Consider the following 21,659-nt stretch of genomic DNA (forward strand, 5'->3'; position numbering starts at 1 on the left):
TTGAGGGCAATAGAAGAAGGGGACAACAGAGAATGAGGTGGCTGGATGGAGTCACTGAAGCAGTAGGCGTGAGCTTAAAAGGACTCCAGAAGATGGTAGAGGACAGGAAGGCCTGGAGGAACATTGTCCATAGGGTCACGATGGGTCGGACATGACTTCGCAGCTAACAACAACAAGGGTTAGTTTCTGCATGGCAGTCAGCTGTGTAGTGTGGTGTAGTTTGGGTGCTGTGCTTCGGAATATGAAGTTTTTTGGATAGCCATTATGGACAAAGAAGTCAAGCAACCATTTCTCTTCTGCTTTTCTTAGTGTTATGGTGCTGCAGTGGGGAGGTTGCTTGTGAAGCTGAGCATCTGTCATGTGTGCGTAGGTTTGCAGTAGATGTGGCTTTCCAGTTCTTCATTGTCCAGTATCCTTATGTCAATGTTGAGGAATGGGAGACTGTTGTCTGTTTCCTCTTCACTTGTAAATTTGATCCCAGGCAATATGTTATTGAGTAGATGGTGTGTTTCTTCAATAGGGAGCATTTTATGATGACAAAGTTGTCATCAATGTAGCATGTCTAGAATTTTGGTTGGATGGTGGGTTGATCTATGGATTTGAGTCATTGCATGACTGCTTCTGCTATAAGGCCTGATATGGGTGATTCCATCGAGGTATCCTTTACTTGCTTGTACATTTCCTGTTGAACTTGAAGTAAGTATTGAGGCACAGATCGTGGAGTTTCATGATGATTTCTATGGACATGGAGTGTTCTGTAATGTCATCATCTTTGTTGGTAGGGTGTTTGGTGAGCAGGTGGCATATGGTTTGTTTAGTCTGGTCAATGTCAATCAAGGTGAAGAAGAAGACCATAATTTCTTGCTTGTTGATCTTGGTGTGCTTGATGCATTGGAGAAATTGTTCTGAGGAATTGATTGAGTAGGTTGAGTCATTGACCAGGTGTCTGAGTTTGGTGATCTTCTTGCAGAATGGGTGGACATTCTTCAATTTAAAGTCTGAATCACAATGACTAAGGTCAAGATTGGTGGACTTTGATTACCTCCCCATTGTTTCTTGGATGAGGGCTCTTTGTGATTCCTGTAGTGCCATATTTTGATGATCTTCCTTGCCTGAGAATAAATTCTCAGCCAGGACCATGGCAGTATTTCTCAGCCAGGAGAATCTGCTCACATTTTAAGCCTAGTGTTATAGGAAAAGTTAGCTGTGGGAAAAAGCCACCATCTGCCCTTTCATTGTGTAATTACAACAATGTCTTCTTCTAAGATAACTTATCATTGTGACTTTGAAATCAATATCCAAAACTCCCTTAATGGCCATGCAGTGCAAAAATACATAAATATTATTGTTTTATTTATTAGCAATGGATTTACTATAGTCAACACCTCTGCAATCAATTCACAGCATCAAACTGCTTCTTTCCCAAATATTCAGAATCCCTTTCTTCACTCCAAATCATTTATGTGGTGATGCGTCATACCATCCCAGGGGATTTTGCCTTTCTGCACTTTTCTTTCAGCTTTTCTTTTTATTTTCTTGCCTCTTGAAGAGCCTTAATCTCCTTTCATTTCCCACACATACAATAAACTATGATAATAACACTTCCTTTATCTCTGCTTTTCATTATCTTTATCTTTAATCTTGTTGAAAGATGATTAACAATCAGGAGAACATTATATGCTGTGTTGGGAATCAGTCACTTTATGGGAAATCATGCAAAGAGAGATGCTTTTATCTTAGGGAATAAAATTCCATTGTGAAGCTGCTGTAATTTTATCATTAGGAAGCCATAGGTTGATACCAAACAATTAAGTATCTGAGAACACAAGCAGATCAAACTAAAAGTCCTTCTCTTCCAGCATTCCATTCTCAAATTGGCCAGCCAGATGCCTCATGTCATTGGAAGCTCAAATGCAGGACATAAATTAAGTAGCACTTCTGGATCCCTTTCTCCAAAGTTACTATTTGCAAACAGACAATACCGATCATTTTGCAATGGGATAAAAACCTGTCTTTGCTTAGCTCCTGCCCACCTAGGAGGATGAGACGAGATAAGTAGGTACCACTTCAGTAAAAACAGCACTTCGTGACATCATGCTAGCCACTTAACTGTGGAAATGGAGATGAGCACTACCCCATATAGTCAGTAATGACTAATGGAGTAAAATCCACAGGGACTCCTTCTCAATCCCATTTTCCAAAATTACTATTGGCAGACAGGTATTACAAACAATATATAACCATTCTGACCAGAAATCATTGGCTTTGTCAGAAGTCATCTGGGAATGTTACAGATGACAATCACATGATTCCAGGATGTTGCAAATATCATAAATATATGCCAGTTGCTAAGTGCCCAAATCTTGATTACATGACTGTGATCAATGGCTGTAAGTGCAAAAAACAGTAGTAAATCACTTTTTTTCAGTGCTGTTGTAACTCTGAATGGTTTCTAAATGAATGGTTGTAAGCTGAAGTCTATCTGCATATGTTTTTCTTTTAAAAATGCTAAATATCTCTTCTATGTGCTTTACTCTCATGGTCTGATGATCATTTTTTTGTGGGCCATCAGATTTTGCTGTACACCTGTGGTCTATTTACACTTAACACATCAACTGGGAAATCCAAAACACTGCTATCTCCTAAGGATAATTCAACCAACAATTAGCTTCCACCTATTCTTTGTCAATATTTATTTGTTTTCTTTATTTATTTATCACATTTGAAGGCCACCCACTTGGAATGACTTCATACAGATTCCAAACATAAAAAGTCAATCAAAATCATATGCACATTGAATCTATACCTCATCGTAACCCAACTACTAGGGAAAAAGACAGATTTTAGGGTTCATCTAAAAGAGAGCAGGGCTAGGACTCAGATCTGCTCAGATCTTTGGGAAGATGCTATTCCAGCAGCAGATGATCCAATGGATAACATGGCTTTGCTAGAGAGATATGATCTGAACCAATGCTGAGTCTACCTATTGCAGGAGGGCCAGAGATCATAGGAGTAAGATGGTCCTACAGATAACAGACCCTTATGCTAGTTTTGGTCATCACAATGATAAAAAGATGTTAAGACTCTAGGAAAAGTGCAGAGAAGAGCAACAAAGATGATCATGGGACTGGAGGCTAAAACATATAAGGAACGGTTGCTAGAATTGGGTATGTCTAGTTTAATGAAGAGAAGGACGAGGGGTGACATGATAGCAGTGGGTTGCCACAAAGAAGAGGGAGTCAAGCTATTCTCCAAAGCACCTGAAGGCAGGACAAGAAGCAATGGATGAAAAATAATCAAGGAGCGAAGCAACCTAGAACTAAGAAGAAATTTCCTGACAGTTGGAACAATTAATCAGTGGAACAACCTGCCTCCAGAAGTTGTGAATGTTCCAACACTGGAAGATTTTAAGTAGAGATTGGACAATCATTTGTCTGAAATGGTAGAGGTTTCCTGCCTAAGCAGGGGGTTGGACTAGAAGACCTCCAAGGTCCATCCAACTCTGCTATTCTATTCTATTCTATTCTATTCTATTCTATTCTATTCTATTCTATTCTATTCTATTCTATTCTATTCTATTCTATTCTATTCTATTCTATTCTATTCTATTCTATTCTATTCTCCATTAGAATCTTTACAGGAGACAAGCAGCACCTTGGATTGTAGTTGGATTTCTAATGGTGCACAGTGCAGATTGTGTAGCAGAGGTGGTACATGGACACACAATAGCATGCCCACAATGGCTCACATAACCACATTCTGGATCAGCTAAAACTGTCAAAGAGTCTTCATGGGCAGCCTCCACGTTATCAAGGCATGTTAGCACTAGATAAATACCATTTTTTATTATTTCAAGCATTTTTTTAAAAAGCATGTTGCACTATTGTTCTAGTTTTGAATATACATTATCTTATTACTGCTATTATCATTGATAGTACTAATTTTATATTTGTACTGCCATTTTTCTCTATTGTATTATTTTGACTTTCTTGTTGTTGTTGTTAACATGTATACAGGCAGGTCACAGAATCAGGCATATATTTAGATTTGTGATTGTATCCAAGAAAACAACGGCAATTTGGTTTCATAATGCTAAGTTACACAATGAACACTTTAGATGAAGATAATTAAGAAAGTTTGAGTCAAGAATAGACAGCCAGATGCATTTGGGAATGAAATCTATAGAAAATTACTTAAATTACGTACTCTACTTAATATCTTAGATGGGAACATGGTATGAGATGGCAATTTAAAATGCTCAAGTTATTGACATGTAGAGCTGAAGAAGTAAGTCTCCATTGACAGGAGGACTGAATGCTTAGAATCCTTCCTTCCTTCCTTCCTTCCTTCCTTCCTTCCTTCCTTCCTTCCTTCCTTCCTTCCTTCCTTCCTTCCTTAAGATACCTAATGTTTATGCATTTTGTTTGCACCCATTTTGGAGAAACGTAATATTTTTCATGAGGTCTGTTTTTTCATCCCATCATTTTGGCTATTAACCATTTGTCTTATCTCTACTCCAGAGGCTAGGGTGGGGGAGGGCACTGCTTACTTACACAATTCTTCTCCTTTTCAAGCAATCCTTACCTTGATTTTCCTCTTGCAGTTTGTTGCCCATCCCAACTGTCAGCAACAATTGCTCACCATGTGGTATGAGAACCTCTCAGGCTTACGCCAGCAGTCAATTGCTGTGAAATTCTTGGCTGTCTTCGGAGTTTCCATAGGCCTTCCATTCCTCGCCATAGCATACTGGATAGCTCCCTGCAGTAAGGTACAGATTGGTTAAGGTGCATGTTTGTTTATCATTATTTACCTATATGATATTTCCCCAACTTGATGCAAATGACAAGATCTTCAGTTCAATCACAAATGAAAATTGTTTTGCATTTAGGCTTGCATGCCAAGATCTGAGACAACCTAGATTCAATTTGAGAAGTTTCAAGATTCAATTTAAAAAATATTCTTCCGTAGGCTATTTTGGAGACAGATCAAAATATCTATAACTGCTCTATTTGGGGGTAAAATTAGATGAAATTAACTGGGATGGTAAACTCTTTAGAGAGACATATATACATACATATACATATATATATATATATATATATATATATATATATATATATATATATATATATATATATATATATATATATATATATATATTTGTTTTTATAAACCGCCCTTCTCCCGAGGGACTCGGGGCGGTGTACAGAATAAGGTAGGCATACAGAATGAACAATAGTGAAAACAAACAATAGTAAAATACAAACTGGGACCCCAATTAGAGCTATCAGGCCAGGCCGGACTGCTGGAACAGGTAAGTTTTTAATTCGCACCGGAAGGTGCGGAGGTCGGGGGCCATCCGGATTTCGGTTGGTAAGCTGTTCCAGAGGGCTGGCGCACCCACTGAGAATGCCCTCCCCCTGGGGGCCACCAGCCGACATTCCTTGAGCAGTGGCACCCTGAGGAGGCCCTCTCTGTGGGAGCGCACAGGACGGTGGGGTGCTGACATTGGCAGAAGGTGCTCCCGTAGGTAGTCCGGACCCATGCCATGTAGGGCTTTGAATGTCATTGTTAGCACCTTGAACTTCACACGGAAGGCAACTGGAAGCCAGTGCAGCGCACGGAGGAGAGGTGTGATATGGGAGTATCGGGAGGCTCCCAAGAGTGTCCGTGCCGCTGCACTTTGCACCAGTTGAAGCTTCCAAGTGGATCTCAAGGGCAGCCCCAAGTAGAGAGCGTTACAGTAGTCTAGGCGAGAGGTCACAAGAGCATGGGTGACTGTACGTAAGGCATCCAGGTCCAGATAAGGCCGTAATTGGCGAACTAGTCGAACCCGGGAGAAGGCCCCCTTGGTCACAGCTCCTATGTGATCTTCCAGGGAGAGCTGCGAGTCAAGGAGGACACCCAGGTTGCGGGCCCTATCAACAGGGGGTAGTAACTTGTCCCCGATGTTAAGGGATGGGATGTTCTGAGTATCCTGGCTTGCCGGTACGTACAGCCATTCAGTCTTGTCCGGGTTCAGTTGAAGCCTGTTCCTCCCCATCCATTCCCGGACCGCTTTCAGGCAGCGGGACATCACGTCGAGGGCATCACTGATGTTGTTTGGAGTTGAGATGAAAAGCTGGGTGTCATCAGCATACTGATGGTACCCTACTCCAAAGCTGCGAATGATCTCGCCCAGCGGTTTCATGTAGATGTTGAACAGGAGAGGCGAGAGGACCGACCCCTGAGGGACTCCGCAAGCGAGAGGCCTCGGGGTCGACCTCTGTCCCCCTGCCAACACCGACTGCGAGCGACCCTGGAGAAAGGAGGAGAACCAACGCAGAACCGTGCCTCCCACTCCCAGTCCCCTGAGGCGTCGCAGCAAGATACCATGGTCGATGGTATCGAAAGCCGCCGAGAGGTCTAATAAGACTAGGACAGAGGAATGGCCCCTGTCCCGGGCTCTCCAGAGATCATTTATCAGAGCGACCAATGCCGTCTCCGTGCTGTAGCCCGGCCTGAAGCCCGATTGGTACGGGTCTAGATAAACCGCTTCATCCAGGATCTGAGGGAGTTGGTGCGCCACCACGCTCTCAACAACCTTCGCAAGGAAGCGAAGATTGGAGACTGGACGAAAGTTATTCAATGAGGATGGGTCCAAGGTGGGCTTCTTGAGGAGAGGTCTCACCACCGCCTCCTTCAAGGCTGTGGGGAAGTGACCCTCACTCAGAGAAGCGGAGATGACCGCCAGGAACCAGCCTCGTGTCCCCTCTCGAGCTGCATATGCCAGCCAGGAAAGGCACGGGTCCAGTAAGCATGTGGAGGAGCTCAACCTCCTCATAATCCTGTCCACTTCCTTAGGAGTCACAGGATCAAATTCCTCCCAGATGATGTCGACAAGACTGTCCATGCCTTGTTCTTCCAACTCAGCCCAGTTGGAGTCCAGGCCGTTTCGGATCTGAGCAATTTTATCCAGCAGATATTGACCGAATTCCTCGGCTCGACCCTGCAAGGGTTCCTCCCTCACCTCTTGGTTCAGTAGGGAGCGAGTCACCCTGAACAAGGCGGCCGGGCGATTATCTGCGGACGCGATGAGGGTGGAAAAGTAGTTGGATTTTGCCACCCTTATCGCAGCGAGATAAGACCTGGTGAGGATTCTTAATCGCAATCGGTCGGATTCAGATCGACTGGATCTCCAACGGCTCTCTAGGCCCCATCTCCGACGCTTCATTTCCCGGAGCTCCGCGGTGAACCATGGGGCTCGCTGGGATCTGCGCCGGGTCAGAGGCCGCAAGGGTACAACTCGGTCCAGAGCCTCCATGGCTGCCTTCTCCCAGGCTTCCACTAAGGCATCCGCCGAGCTGTGAGCAGGGAGTGCATGTGCGTCCCCAAGCGCTGCCTGGAACCTATCAGGGTCCATTAGGCGCCTAGGGCGGTACCATCTGGTTGGCACCGTGCACCCACGGCGGGGGGTGGCAAAGGGGAAGTCTAGCCGCACGAGGTGATGATCGGTCCATGACAGGGGCATAACAGTCGTGGCACCCCCACCGAAATCATCGCGCCACCGTCCAGACAAGAACACCAAGTCCGGGGTGTGGCCTCTCTCATGAGTCGGTCCAGAAATTATTTGCGACAGGTCCATGGCCGCCATGGAAGCCATGAACTCCCGAGCCAGATCGGACGATCCTCCCAGGGACGGTAGGTTAAAGTCGCCCAAGACCATGAGTCTTGGGAATTCAACCACCAACCCTGAGAGGACATCGAGTAGCTCGGGCAGGGCTGCCGCTGCACGATTAGGTGGTAGGTATGCCAGCAGCAGGCCCAACTGCGCCCCCGGGCCGTATCTCAGTAGGAGAGACTCACACCCGACCATCTGAGGGACGGTGATCTCTCGCGGGCTAAGGGATTCCCTGATGATAACTGCCACTCCCCCGCCCCTCCCATGGGTCCGAGGCTGGTGCAGCACCTGGAAACCTGGTGGGCAGAGGTCAACCAGAGGGACACCACCCTCTTGGCCCAGCCAGGTTTCCGTGATGCAAGCCAGGTCCGCGTGCTCGCTCTCCACTAGGTCACGAACAAGGTGTGCCTTGTTAGCTACGGACCTGGCATTCAGGTAGACCAGCCTTAGCATAGGAGGCTGCACACCTTCGCTCCCGGGTACTCTGGGGAAGTACAGAGGGTCGGAGCGTCTCACCGCTTGTACAGAGCGGAGATGACACTCCCGGTGACGATACGGCCCTCTGTTTGTGCACCTTCTGCCGTTCCCCACCATCCTGGGAATAGGATGTTCGTCAGTACGCCATCGGTTATTGTCGGCGACTGGTCCTCGTTTCTCACCATCGCGAATGGTCGTAAGCCTGGCCTGCGTTATGGCACCCGGAAGGTCTGCCTTCCCCAAGCAGCCATACTCTTTTCCCGCCCCCCTCCCTAACCCGACAAAAAACTTAACAAGAAACTTAACCAGGGGCCTCTTGTTGGTCTTGTGATGGAGGCCCCTGACCCTGCCTGGCCATCTCTCAGAGGCCCAATGGTCGGGCCCGTCATCGAGGTTTGATGTATTGAAGGCAGGACGAACCCAGGAGAGAAGGGAACTCCTGAGGGCGAGTAGACATATATATATGTTTTCGTAGATTCTCGCGGGTGTCTGTATGTGTAGATCTAGAGTCTCGGGTTTCTTCCCGCGTTCCTTTCATCTTCAGAAAGTTGTGGCGACGGATGGGATTTCGTCGAAACGTCGGCACAACTTTCTGAAGATGAAAGGAACGCGGGAAGAAACCCGAGACTCTAGATCTACATATAATTTTATATGTGGATCCTTGGTTTTTCGTGTTTTTCCCTGCGTAGAACTAAAGGTGTAGGCGCGACATTTCGACGGAATCCCATCCGTCATCATCAGGCTTTAGCTTCCTTCTTCTGGGAGAAGCATGTGGCTGTTTGTTCCTCTTTTTTAAACTGCCAGAGGGGGTGTGTTCTGTGGAGGTGTGCTCTGATTGGGTAGGGGACCAAGTGTGTTCTGATTGGGTGGGAGTGTGTTTTGAATGGTGGGTGTGTTCTGATTGGGTGGGGGGGTGTTCTGAGTGGATGGGCTGGTCTCAGCTGCCAGCTCCAGACCTGAGCTGATGAGTTGTGCTGCTTTTGTTCGGCTTCGTGTTTGTGGTGGTGCCATGTTTTTATAGTGGGTGTCAGTTTGCTTATTGTGTGGTTTGGAGGGGTTTAAAGTGGCTGATGTTGCAGCTGTAGTTGGGTTTCTGTTTTGTGGTTGTGTGTCTTTATCGTTGTGGGTTCGGATTTGCTTTTTGAATGGTTGTGTGATGGTGATGTCATGTGATGTTATCATGAGTTTGGGTCTGGTATCATTCTTGGTGGTTGGGCCTCGTCTGTCAATCAAGGCGGGTTTCCAAATGGCTAGTAGACGAGAGGTATCATCTCGTTTATTCATGCTGTGGGGGCGTTTTTCTATCTCAATGGCTTCTCTGATTATTCTGTTGTTAAAATGTTCAATTTTGGCGATAGTTTTGGTTTTTTTTAAAATCAATTTCATGTCCCGTGGCTTCAAAGTGTTGGACCAGGGATGAAGTTTGTTCTCCCTTTCTGAGTGAGTTTTTGTGCTCTTCAATGCGTGCACTTATTCTTCTGTTGGTCTGTCCGATGTATGTGGTGGGGCAGGTGGTGCATGGGATTTCGTATACTCCTTGGTTTTCTAACCCAATTATGTCCTTGGGGTTTCTTAGGATGGTGGATATTTTTCTGTCTGTGTAGAATGCTGTTTTGATGTTGTGTTTTTGGAGGACCTTGCTGATTCTGTCTGTGGTCCCTTTTAAGTATGGGAGGAGGGCTTTGCCATTTTCTTGTTCTCTGTCTTGGGTTTTTGTGGGTGTCTCTCTTCGGATTAAGTTGGTAATCGTGTTTCTTTGGAATCCATTGGCTGTTAGTACATTAGTGAGAGTGTGTAGTTTGGTTTTTAGGTGTTGTTCGTCAGCTAGGTGTTTTGTTCTGGAGATGAGTGTCTTGGCTACGGAGTTGATCTGTGCTGGGTGGTGGTGTGAGAGTGCGTTCAGATAGCGGTTTGTGTGTGTTTTTTTATGGTAGATAGTGTGTCCTAGGGAGCCGTTGGATTTCTTGTAGACTAAGACATCAAGGAAGGGAAGTTGATTGTTAGCTTTTGTTTCCATGGTGAATTGTATTTTGGGGTGTAGGCTATTGAGGTGTATGAGGAAGTCATCCAGTTTTTCTTTGCCATGTGGCCAGGTTACGAAGGTGTCATCTACGTATCTGAGCCAGAGTTTGGGTTTGTGGTTGGATTTTTCTAGAGCGAGGGTTTCAAAGTGTTCCATGTAGAGGTTTGCGATGACAGGTGAGAGGGGTGATCCCATGGGTGCTCCTTCCATTTGTTTGTATCTTTGTCCATTGTAGATGAAGTATGTGTTAGATAGGCAGTGGTTGGTCAGATCTAGGATGTGTTTTGGGGGGTTGTATTTATTTCGGATAGCTGTCAAGGCTTCTTTGATTGGCACTTGGGTGAAGAGGGATACAACATCGAAGCTCACAAGTAGGTCATAGGGCTGTAAGTTTAGTTTACTTACGATCTCTATGAATTGGAATGAGTTTTGTACGTGTGAGGTGATGGAATTTGCATAAGGCTGTAGTTGTTTGGCAAGAAATTTGGCTAGATTTTGTAGAGGTGAGCCTATGGAGCTGACTATGGGTCTGAGTGGAGTTCCTTCTTTGTGTATCTTGGGCAGACCATAGAGCTTAGGACATATGGATGATTTTTCTCTGGGAATGATTGTTTTCTGGATCTCTTCACTGATGGGGGTGGCTTTTATTTTTGATTTTGTGGTTTTTTCCAGGTAGGTGGTGGGATCTGTCTTGAGGAGTTTGTATGTGGAGTCTCGGAGTAGGTTGGATAATTTGGTATGGTAGTCAGATGAGTTCATTACCACCGTGGCGTTGCCTTTGTCTGCTGGCAGAATGATTATGCTGGTGTCATTTTTTAGGTTAAGTAGGGCTGTCTGTTCCTCTTTGGGTAAGTTGCTTTTGGGTGGTTTGCTGGTGCAGAGGATGTTGGTAACTTCGAGTCTGATTTTGTTGGCGTCATCAGGGTTAATTTTGGTCAGGCTGGATTCAACTCCGCATATAATGGTTTCCGTGGGAATGTGTTTGGGAGCGTCTGCAAAATTAAATCCTTTAGACAGGACGTTGGTTTTGGCTTTGGTGAGAATCCTATCTGAGATGTTGTGCACAGTTTGTTTCATGTGTTGCTGTGGGAGAGGAGGGGTTTGTTTCTGGCGTTCCTTTAGTCTTCGGAGTTTATTGGTGTGTGTGTCTGTTTTGTAGGCAGTCTCTGTTTCAGCTCTTCAGACGGCGATTTGTTTGAATTTGTCCCAAAGTGTGGGGTGGATCTTGTTGCTGAGTTTGAGGTGAAGTGTGAGGAGGTCTCTGTTGATTCGGTCCAGGAGGAATCTTTTTGTGTGGAATTCATTTCTGATTAGGGCCAGTTCTGTTCTTATCAGGATGCGTTTGATGGCTGCAGAGTTGGAGTGGAATTTCAATTGGAAGGATGTGGGGATTAAATTTTGATCTCGGCAGTTGCGTAGGAATGTGAGGTCACACAGAATGGAAGCTCTTCGTACTTCGAGTTTTTCGTAGGTCTTGGTTAGCTGGTAGATTTCCTCCCCGTAGAGGTAAGATATTTGTTTTCTGAGGTTTTCGCGGGTGCCTGTATGTGGATCCTTGGTTTTTCGGGTTTTTCCCTGCGTAGAACTAAAGGTGTAGGTGCGACGTTTTGACGGAATCCCATCCGTCATCATCAGGCTTTAGCTTCCTTCTTCTGGGAGAAGCATGTGGCTGTTTGTTCCTCTTTTTTAAACTGCCAGAGGGGGTGTGTTCTGAACATCTGGTTCTCTACGTGGATGTAGGCCTGGGCCTCTGAGGCCGACAATGGACTTCCAGATATATATATGTTTTCTGAGGTTTTCGCGGGTGCCTGTATGTGGATCCTTGGTTTTTCGGGTTTTTCCCCCGTAGAACTAGAGGTGTAGGCGCAACGTTTCGACGGAATCCCATCTGTCATCATCAGGCTTTAGCTTCCTTCTTCTGGGAGAAGCATGTGGCTGTTTGTTCCTCTTTTTTAAACTGCCAGAGGGGGTGTGTTCTGAACATCTGGTTCTCTACGTGGATGTAGGCCTGGGCCTCTGAGGCCCACAATGGACTTCCAGATATATATATGTTTTCTGAGGTTTTCGCGGGTGCCTGTATGTGGATCCTTGGTTTTTCGGGTTTTTCCCCCCGTAGAACTAGAGGTGTAGGCTCAACGTTTCGACGGAATCCCATCCGTCATCATCAGGCTTTAGCTTCCTTCTTCTGGGAGAAGCATGTGGCTGTTTGTTCCTCTTTTTTAAACTGCCAGAGGGGGTGTGTTCTGAACATCTGGTTCTCTACGTGGATGTAGGCCTGGGCCTCTGAGGCCCACAATGGACTTCCAGATATATATATGTTTTCTGAGGTTTTCGCGGGTGCCTGTATGTGGATCCTTGGTTTTTCGGGTTTTTCCCCCCGTAGAACTAGAGGTGTAGGCTCAACGTTTCGACGGAATCCCATCCGTCATCATCAGGCTTTAGCTTCCTTCTTCTGGGAGAAGCATGTGGCTGTTTGTTCCTATTTTTTAAACTGCCAGAGGGGGTGTGTTCTGAACATCTGGTTCTCTACGTGGATGTAGGCCTGGGCCTCTGAGGCCCACAATGGACTTCCAGATATATATATGTTTTCTGAGGTTTTCGCGGGTGCCTGTATGTGGATCCTTGGTTTTTCGGGTTTTTCCCCCCGTAGAACTAGAGGTGTAGGCGCAACGTTTCGACGGAATCCCATCCGTCATCATCAGGCTTTAGCTTCCTTCTTCTGGGAGAAGCATGTGGCTGTTTGTTCCTCTTTTTTAAACTGCCAGAGGGGGTGTGTTCTGAACATCTGGTTCTCTACGTGGATGTAGGCCTGGGCCTCTGAGGCCCACAATGGACTTCCAGATATATATATGTTTTCTGAGGTTTTCGCGGGTGCCTGTATGTGGATCCTTGGTTTTTCGGGTTTTTCCCCCCGTAGAACTAGAGGTGTAGGTGCAACGTTTCGACGGAATGGGATTCCGTCGAAACGTTGCGCCTACACCTCTAGTTCTACGTGGGGAAAAACCCGAAAAACCAAGGATCCATATATATATATATATATATATATATATATATATATATATATATATATATATATATATATATATATATATATTCCTGGTGCATCTCTTTTAAGGCAGAGGTAGCAGGGATGTGATCTGGGTGGTATAGCAGCCTCCATATTGTCTGCCAAAGAGCTTAGATTGTCTTAAACGAATTCACAATTATATTAATTGGTTTATATTAATGTTTAATGGTTTAAAATGAAAAAAAAATAAACTGCAGTAAGAGGTTTAAAAAAGGTAACAAAAAGAGGTAAGAGGAAATTCAAAAGAAACTCGGAAAGTATTACTTCACAGAAAGAGTAGTGGAAGCTTAGAACCAACTTTCAGCTGAGGTAATTCATCAGTAGCTGAGTTTAAACATGCTTAGGATAAACATCATCAGCTTGCTGATAGTATTGGTTAGCTAGCAGAGGCAGGCTGGCAGAAATGCAGAGGCATAGGCATGCCACAAAGAAAGAAGCTGACAGGAAAATGGAATATGCATAGCCTTGCTGCTCCTTGTTAAAAATAGTAAATGTTTAGTTCTGTGCTTGTTAGTCTGGCATCATCTTCTGGATTGTTTAGAGATTCATCTTGGGCTACTAAATCATGCAGATTTTAAATATCAGATTTCACCCAAGAATTTGCAAAATGCTTAGAAAGGCTGCAGAATTCTTTGAAAGTAGCTGAATTGCTTTCCTTACTTTGAAGCGTGAATCTGCTTCAAAGGAATGATTTGACCAAAGCTTCATCATCCTTCAAAGCTGGGGCTAGTTAAGGGGAAGCTGTAATAACCTTTGAACACATTAAAAAGCCATCCTCACAGACACCATCAGGCTTTTGAACTGACATTGAGTGACATTTAATTCTTTTGAAAGTTCCTCCTAAGCAGCTGGTATTTCTGAAAGTAAGTAAAGTTGATTTTCTTTCTTTTGGACAGGGGGAAATGCTACCACCAGAAAAACACATCTTCTTCTATTTGTCATTCATTAAGACTTTGCTTCCCACAGCCTAACTTTTAAAACCTAACTGGATACTGGGTCTATCAGTGAATAAACTACATGCAGTATGATATAAAATTTGAATTCTAGCCTTTAATCCAGGCGGTAGAGATGTTTCCAAATGCTCTTCTTGAATGGCTTAGCTCTGACTTTGGATACTAGTAATCCTGCTTTTAAAAGAGAATAATGCCCCTATTGTTATATATTCAAGCTCAGCACAGTTCTCTGGGCCTTTCTTGATGCTGTAGCACCTACCACTAGACTAGAAGAAGACTTTCCTTCACTTTCTGGCACACTCAGTTCACAACCATTCTTCCCACACTATCAGATGAGATCTGGATTACTTCTTTATTATTGCTTTTTAAGGGTCGTGATGGCTCAGAAGATGGCTCAGCAAGCTCAGATGGCAAGCTGACCGCCCAGGTTTGAGACCCAAGGGCTGCAAGACAGGGTGAGCTCCCATTACTTGCCCCAGCTCCTGCCCATCTAGCATGCCAAAGCCACTGGATTAATAGGTACCAATTTGGTGGGAAGGTAACAGCGTTCTTTGTGCCTTGGTGTGGAGTCATGCTGGCCCCGTGGCAACCGAAGTGTCTTCAGATAATGCTGGCTCCCTTGGCTAGGAAAAATAGAAGCGCCCTGCCCCTAAAGTTGGACATGACTGGACAGGGGAAACCTTTCCCTTTCCCTTTATTGCTTTTTAAAGTTTTTTTTTATTTATTTTTATTGCTTCATGCATTATATTTTAGAGAGCAGTTGGGAGGGTTTATAAAATTCCAAAATATATTTCCCCAACTTGGTCTACTCCAGATATGGTATGTTGCTTTTCTAGAATTTTACCTCTGCCATCAATTTCCCTGTCTGGCAACAATGCTAATCAAGTACACAGGTGATGCGTTTCTCCAACCCCACTCCCGCTTTAAAAATCAGGAACTTGGAAATAACAATCTTCCAATTTTTGGAAAGGATGTTGAAAACATTTCAGCTGAAGCATCGACATCTTCAAGTTAATCTCTCTTTCACTGTCTCTTCTTCTCTCAGTGTGACTCAAAAATTCTAAAAATCTGCACTATTTACAGCTATCAATGACATTTTGAAATGACGCTTTGAAAGCTATCATTCCAGGGAATGCTTGGAAATAAAATATTTATGCAATGTTGATTGAATCTGAAATTTTGACATCGGCAGAGAAAAGAAATTTTATTAAAAAAAAATCATTTGCTTCTATGTTCAGTCAAGATTTTTTTCCCCCAATAACATTGAATGTGCTTCTAATCTCACTGCTGAAGGCAGGTTACGTTTCTGTTAATTTAGTAGCCCAATCCATAAATGTTTCATTTCTGAGATAGGCACATAAGCAACTTTTATCAATATTAGAAAATAATATTAAAACACACATTGTATTTCATTTCTGCACTGTTTGAAGGAAAGAACATTACTTTTGAGAGAGTGTTTTTGCTTTCTTATGTACCGTAGCCACAAATGTCAAGTGGAAAGATGGAGACAATTGCTCTTACAAGATCCCTGACAGCACAACTCACTTCCTGTCCTTCCTACCTCACTAAGTAACTGTTAGCCAATTGGGGCTGCATAGGAATTTTTGAGACATCAAAGTATTAGTTTTGATGTCCCTTGATTCTTTTCTTTTTTAAAAAAAAAAATCTCACTCCTTGCTGGATTAGATATGAATGTTCCTGTTTTGGCTTATCTAGCTTTTGGTAAGAGTTTGCAGGTAGCACAAGTACCCAGTTGGATAATTATTGGATGGTTAATTGGATAATAACTTATCAAATATACTGAGGTAGCTTATCTATGGATTGGAGAATAATTTACCCAAACTGATCTCATTTGTGGCTGGGTTAAGAGATCACAAAAGTATAGGAAGATGGTTTACCCCCAGTATGCTTTAATCCAGGGGTGTCAAACTGCTGGGCCACAGGCCGGACACGTCATGAAGAAACCGCACCCACCCCATTACTGGCAATGGTGAGAAAGCTCCGATATGTCACGTGATGTCTCGTGACATCGTGAGTTTGACATGTCTGTGTTTAATCCAGCTGAATGCTGATGCATAGAACAAGCAGGGATCATTTAACTCATGATCTTGCTGGACAAGCTATGAAACATCTGGATGTTAGTCTTATACTCCCCAATAGTTTTACCCACTTGAAAGAAAGCAGTCTTGGAAAATTCCTGCATATATATATATATATATATATATATATATATATATATATATATATATATATGGATCCTTGGTTTTTCGGGTTTTTCCCCGCGTAGAACTAAAGGTGTAGGCGCAACGTTTCGACGAAATCCCATCCGTCATCATCAGGCTAGTGGTTTCTGCTTCCTTCTTCTGGGAGAAGAAGGAAGCAGAAACCACTAGCCTGATGATGACGGATGGGATTTCGTTGAAACGTTGCGCCTACACCTTTAGTTCTACGCGGGGAAAAACCCGAAAAACCAAGGATCCACATACAGGCACCCGCGAAAACCTCAGAAAACATATATATATATATATATATATATATATATATATATATATATATATATATATATATATATATATATATATATATATATATATATGACAAATGCTTGTTAACTCTTAGATTACCTTGCTAGGCCCCAAACATGGGACAAATCTTTATCTCCTGTGTCAGCCTATCTTGAAGGCCATCGACAGGCATTAGTCACACCGGTGACAGCTCATATTTGTGTAAATTTTTTAAATTGCTAACAAAGAATTAAGGGAGACTAATATGCATTTCAAACTTATTAGTTTTCATCAGTCAGCCATACCCTTCTGAGATTCGAACCTGGGCTGATTGCACATTAGGCAGTTGTTTTTACCTTGAGCCACAGGATCTCTCTCCCTTTGCTAGCAGAGAAGCAAGGGGAGATATATGACAAATGCTTGTTAACTCTTAGATTACCTTGCTAGGCCCCAAACATGGGACAAATCTTTACCTCCTGTGTCAGCCTATCTTGAAGGCCATCGACAGGCATTAGTCACACCGGTGACAGCTCATATTTGTGTAAATTTTTTTATATATAAGGTTTCAGTTAGATTCTGAATATACAAAAATTGAAAAATATTCATTTCAATTCTTTAAAAAAAAATATTTTAAAAACCACATTGCCTGTATGTTATGAAAAAATATGGGTGTTTATCTTCTATCATCATCCCAGTTTCTTCTCTTAATTATTATAGCAGGGGTTTTTTATTATTGTTTTACAAAGTTTTGTTAAGCCAACACATCTAGCAGGATAAGTGTGAGATTTTACTTATAGAGTGATGAAGAATACTTGAAATATATGTTGTGCATTTCTTTGAGCGGAAGTGGACAATTGTTCCCTTATCAAATTCAAGCAGTCTGTGTATATTGTTCATGTTTTCTAAACTTTTCTTAACATCTCTTTCTGTAAATAATCTGAGAATATCCAAGCATATATTTTCTTGTTATATGAAGATGCAAAGTGCCATACTGACACTGTGAACTTGCTAAGCAAGCATTAGACAAATTGAATTTCAGACTTTCAATCAATCAGAATAGAGCTGGAAGAAACCTTGGAAGGGATTGCTAATATGTCCCTCTAGTCCTTTCTTTCTCTACACTGGCCATAACCAATTCCTGCAAATAATAATTAAATAATAATAATAATAATAATAATAATAATAATAATAATAATAATAATAATAATAATAATAATAATAATAATAATAATAAAGTTAGAAGGGACCTTGGAGGTCATCTAGTCCAACCCCCTGCTCAGGCAGGAAACCCTATACCATTTCAGGCAAATGGCTGTCCAGTCTCTTCTTAAAAACCTCCAGTGTTGGAGCATTCACCACCTCTGGAGGCAGGTTGTTCCACTGGTTAGTTGTTCTAACTGTCAGGAAGTTTCTCCTTAGTTCTAGGTTGCTTCTCTCCTTGACTAGTTTCCATCCGTTGCTTCTTGTCCTGCTTTCAGGTGCTTTGGAGAATAGCTTGACTTCCTCTTCTTTGTGGTAGCCCCTGAGATATTGGAACACTGCTATCATGTCACCCCTCACCCTTCTCTTCATTAAACTACACATACCCAATTCCAGCAACCGTTCCCTATATTCTTCATATGTTCTTCATATGTTTTAGGTTCCAGGCCTTTAATCATCTTATTTGCTCTTCTTTGCACTTTTTCCAAAATGTCAGTATCTTTTTTGTAATGTGGTGACCAAAACTGGATGCAGTATTCCAGGTATGGTCTTATTAAATATTTATAAAGCGGTACTAATACTTCACGTGATCTTGATTCTATGCCTCTTCTTATACAGCCCAGGGTTGTATTAGTTTTTTTTGGCGGCAGCTGCACACTGCTGTCTCATATTCATATCTCATATTTTTTTTGTCTCTTTCTTTCAAGCAGTCACGATTCTGGCATAGTATTTAAGTTGGGCTAAAGGGAAAATGCCCTGGAAAAAGGATTTGAGAGAGAAAAGCATGAGCAGGGAAAAAAACCACCTCTTAATTTTCTACTGTTTTTTGTTTTCCACTTCGGATGTAATTTAACAATAAATCCATTTCAGGAATGGATTTTGGAGTGAAGGGGATGTTTTCATATCAGCCAAATCCATATTTCACAAATCTAACCACAAGCAAAGTCCAAATTGACATCGAGCCTTAAAAATATAAAATCTAAAAGAGTTGGTGATTGTCTTTCAGAAAAATAATAGGGAGCAAAGATATTTTTCCAACTTTCTTGGGTTTTTAGAAAGTCTGGTATTCTTGAAACAATATTGGGCTCTTGATATAACAACTTGTTTCCCCCCTTATCAAGCATAATGACAATATATGAAAAAAAGCAATGATGCTTATTTCCTAGATAATCCAGGAAATCTTGGAGAGAGGGAAAAAGTTTTTATAATAAAAAAACTTTGTTATAAGTTCCCCGGGTTTCAGAAATTTGTTATACAATAAAGTGTTAGGTTTCTACTCTGCCTTTCCTTCAGGAGCTCAAAATAATTTAAAAAGTTAGTTTGATGTAGGCTTTAATCTACCTCAATCTTACCAGTCCTGGTCTAATATTTAACAATGATAAAACTTCTTGGTGATTTTTCCATCGTCAGGAAAACCTTCTGAAAAAAGAACTGGGATCAAATTTATTATTGGGGAGGGGAGAGAAATTAGCAAAAGCTGGGATCAAAAATGTTGGTGGCTCAACCTGGGGACTGCAGAGAAAAAACATCTGCCCCCCCCCCAAAATTCCCCAGTGGAAGAAGCAGCTGATAGTGGCTTCAAATGTCACTGTTCCATCCCAGGTCCTTTTGACTTTTTTCTCCTAGGACTAAATAAAGCAGATGTAGCCTATCCTGTAGGGACGCGGTGTGGCTCAGTGGGTTAGGATGCTGAGCTTGTCAATCAGAAGGTCGGCAGTTTGGCAGGTCAAATCCCGAGTGCTGCGTAGCAGAGTGAGCGCCTGTTACTCGTCCCAGCTTCTGCCAACCTAGCAGTTCGAAAGCATTTAAAAATGCAAGTAGAAAAATAGGGACCACTACAGTGGGAAGGTAACAGCGTTCCGTGCGCCTTTGGCATCTAGTCATGCCGGCCACATGACCACGGAGACGTCCTCGGACAAACGCTGGCTCTTCGGCTTTGAAACGGAGATGAGCACCGTCCCCTAGAGTTGGAAACGACTAGCACGCATGTGCGGGGAAACCTTTACTTTTACCTAGCCTATCCTGTGCTTCTCAACATACACATCCACATATACATTGATCCTTCCCCCACTAGCACTGGGGTGAGATGAGATCAGAGCCCAGCAAGATGTGTGTTGTTGATGTGTGGCAGAGTGTTGCCCAGAATGCCATTAGTTTTTACTCTTTGTTTTACTGTTTTGTCTTGTGAGCCACACAGAATTGGGTTGCAATATGGACAAGCTATACTTATGTAAATATGGGCAGATCCAACATAAAGGAGGAACAGCGTTCACCCAAATGAACACTGAAACGATGATTTCTTACCCAGCAGAAAATACAGATACCTCCTGCACCCTCTGCTTATAAAAGTGTTGTTAAGCATTTCAGAAGCCATGTTCTGCATGCTTTCCTTTTTTAAAAAAGACTAAATAACATTGGATTAGCTATCTTAATTACCTTGCATATTTTTAAAATGTGGATGCAATTTCTATCTACCACCATGTTTGTTTGGAATGTAAAAACAATTCCGGGGCCATAAAACTGAACTGAACTGAAAATCTGCAGGATTCTTATTCTAAATCACTTTCTTCTTCTTTTTTTCCAAATCAATTTGGCTATCTTGGTTAAAATAGATAAGAGAATTGGGCATAATTTTCTGGCCCTTGCAGAGCTTTTGAGTTGTATGTAGTTTTTATCAAAACGTATCATAAGAGATAGATGAAAGATGCCTTTATTTCATTTCTCAGTTGCTCATTTCGAATTTAATTGGATGAAAGGAAAGAAATGTTTTTTTTTGTTCTTGGGAACTTTAAAGTTATCTTATTCTTTAGCTTATTTATATTTTTCCAATGTTAGAAATGTTTTAAAATTTTTAGCCATATTGATTAAAATTTTCTGATATGTGGCTTGAGTACTAAAGATAAAATGACATAAGTGAAATGCCTAAGCCAGGTGGAAAAAAAACTTTTGAATTTTAAATAAATAAAAGCTAGGAAATTTGAAAAAGGGAAAAGGACAGGAAAAAAAGAACTTACGGTTATTTTTGGTTTCAGCTGGGACGTACACTCCGAAGCCCCTTTATGAAGTTTGTGGCACATGCTGTTTCTTTTACAATTTTTCTTGGACTGCTAGTAGTGAATGCTTCCGACAGATTTGAAGGTGTAAAGCTGCTTCCCAATGAAACTGCCATGGACCACCCCAAACAAATATTTAGAGTGAAAACAACACAATTTTCATGGACAGAAATGCTAATCATGAAATGGGTTTTAGGTAAGTTTTCTTTTACTTTGGTATGCTATCTATTCACAGATTTAGTGGAAAACTGCAAATTATTACTGGTCTGCAATAACTTGTGGATCCAGCTTTCCTAGAAATATTTGTTGGACTCTTCTCTCTTCCTCTCTTATACAGGCAAAAATACCCACCGACCTTGATTGTGTGTGTGTGTAAAATGGCTATTTTGCTTTGGCTATCATATGTCTCATATTTCCGTAGTGCTTCATTCTGTACCAAATTTTATGGTTAAATGTTGAAAATCTGTATTGTAATATCAGATAGCAAACCTGAGCTGAAGGGTCAATGAACCGGAACCGACTGGCTGAGAAATCATCTATTGATTGCCAATATTTTATTATTATTCCAAACTAAGAGAGTCACAAGAAAAATAATGTTCTACATCAGGGGTGTCAAACTGCCAGCCAGTGGATTGGTTGCATCATATGAAGGCCGCACCTACCGCTGCTCCGGCAATGCAAAAAAACTCATGATATGTTCTGACACATCACATGAGACAATG

The 21,659-nt window shown here is 42.5% G+C and overlaps 1 protein-coding gene across 2 annotated transcripts in view; it reads left to right on the forward strand.

Annotated features, from left to right (window-relative positions):
• Positions 1–21,659, forward strand: part of TRPC7 (transient receptor potential cation channel subfamily C member 7) — a gene marked incomplete at both ends in the record, with an annotated part of 187,772 nt that overhangs the window by 111,166 nt on the left and 54,947 nt on the right. For both annotated transcript variants that reach the window (XM_083351734.1, XM_083351735.1), the window contains 2 exons: positions 4,604–4,768; positions 20,917–21,133. In XM_083351734.1, the coding sequence (XP_083207860.1) occupies positions 4,604–4,768; positions 20,917–21,133 (382 nt within the window). The remainder of the gene's footprint in view (positions 1–4,603; positions 4,769–20,916; positions 21,134–21,659) is intronic.

Source organism: Vipera ursinii, assembly GCF_947247035.1.
Source record: "Vipera ursinii genome assembly, chromosome: 2".
NCBI classification, from domain to species: domain Eukaryota; kingdom Metazoa; phylum Chordata; class Lepidosauria; order Squamata; family Viperidae; genus Vipera; species Vipera ursinii.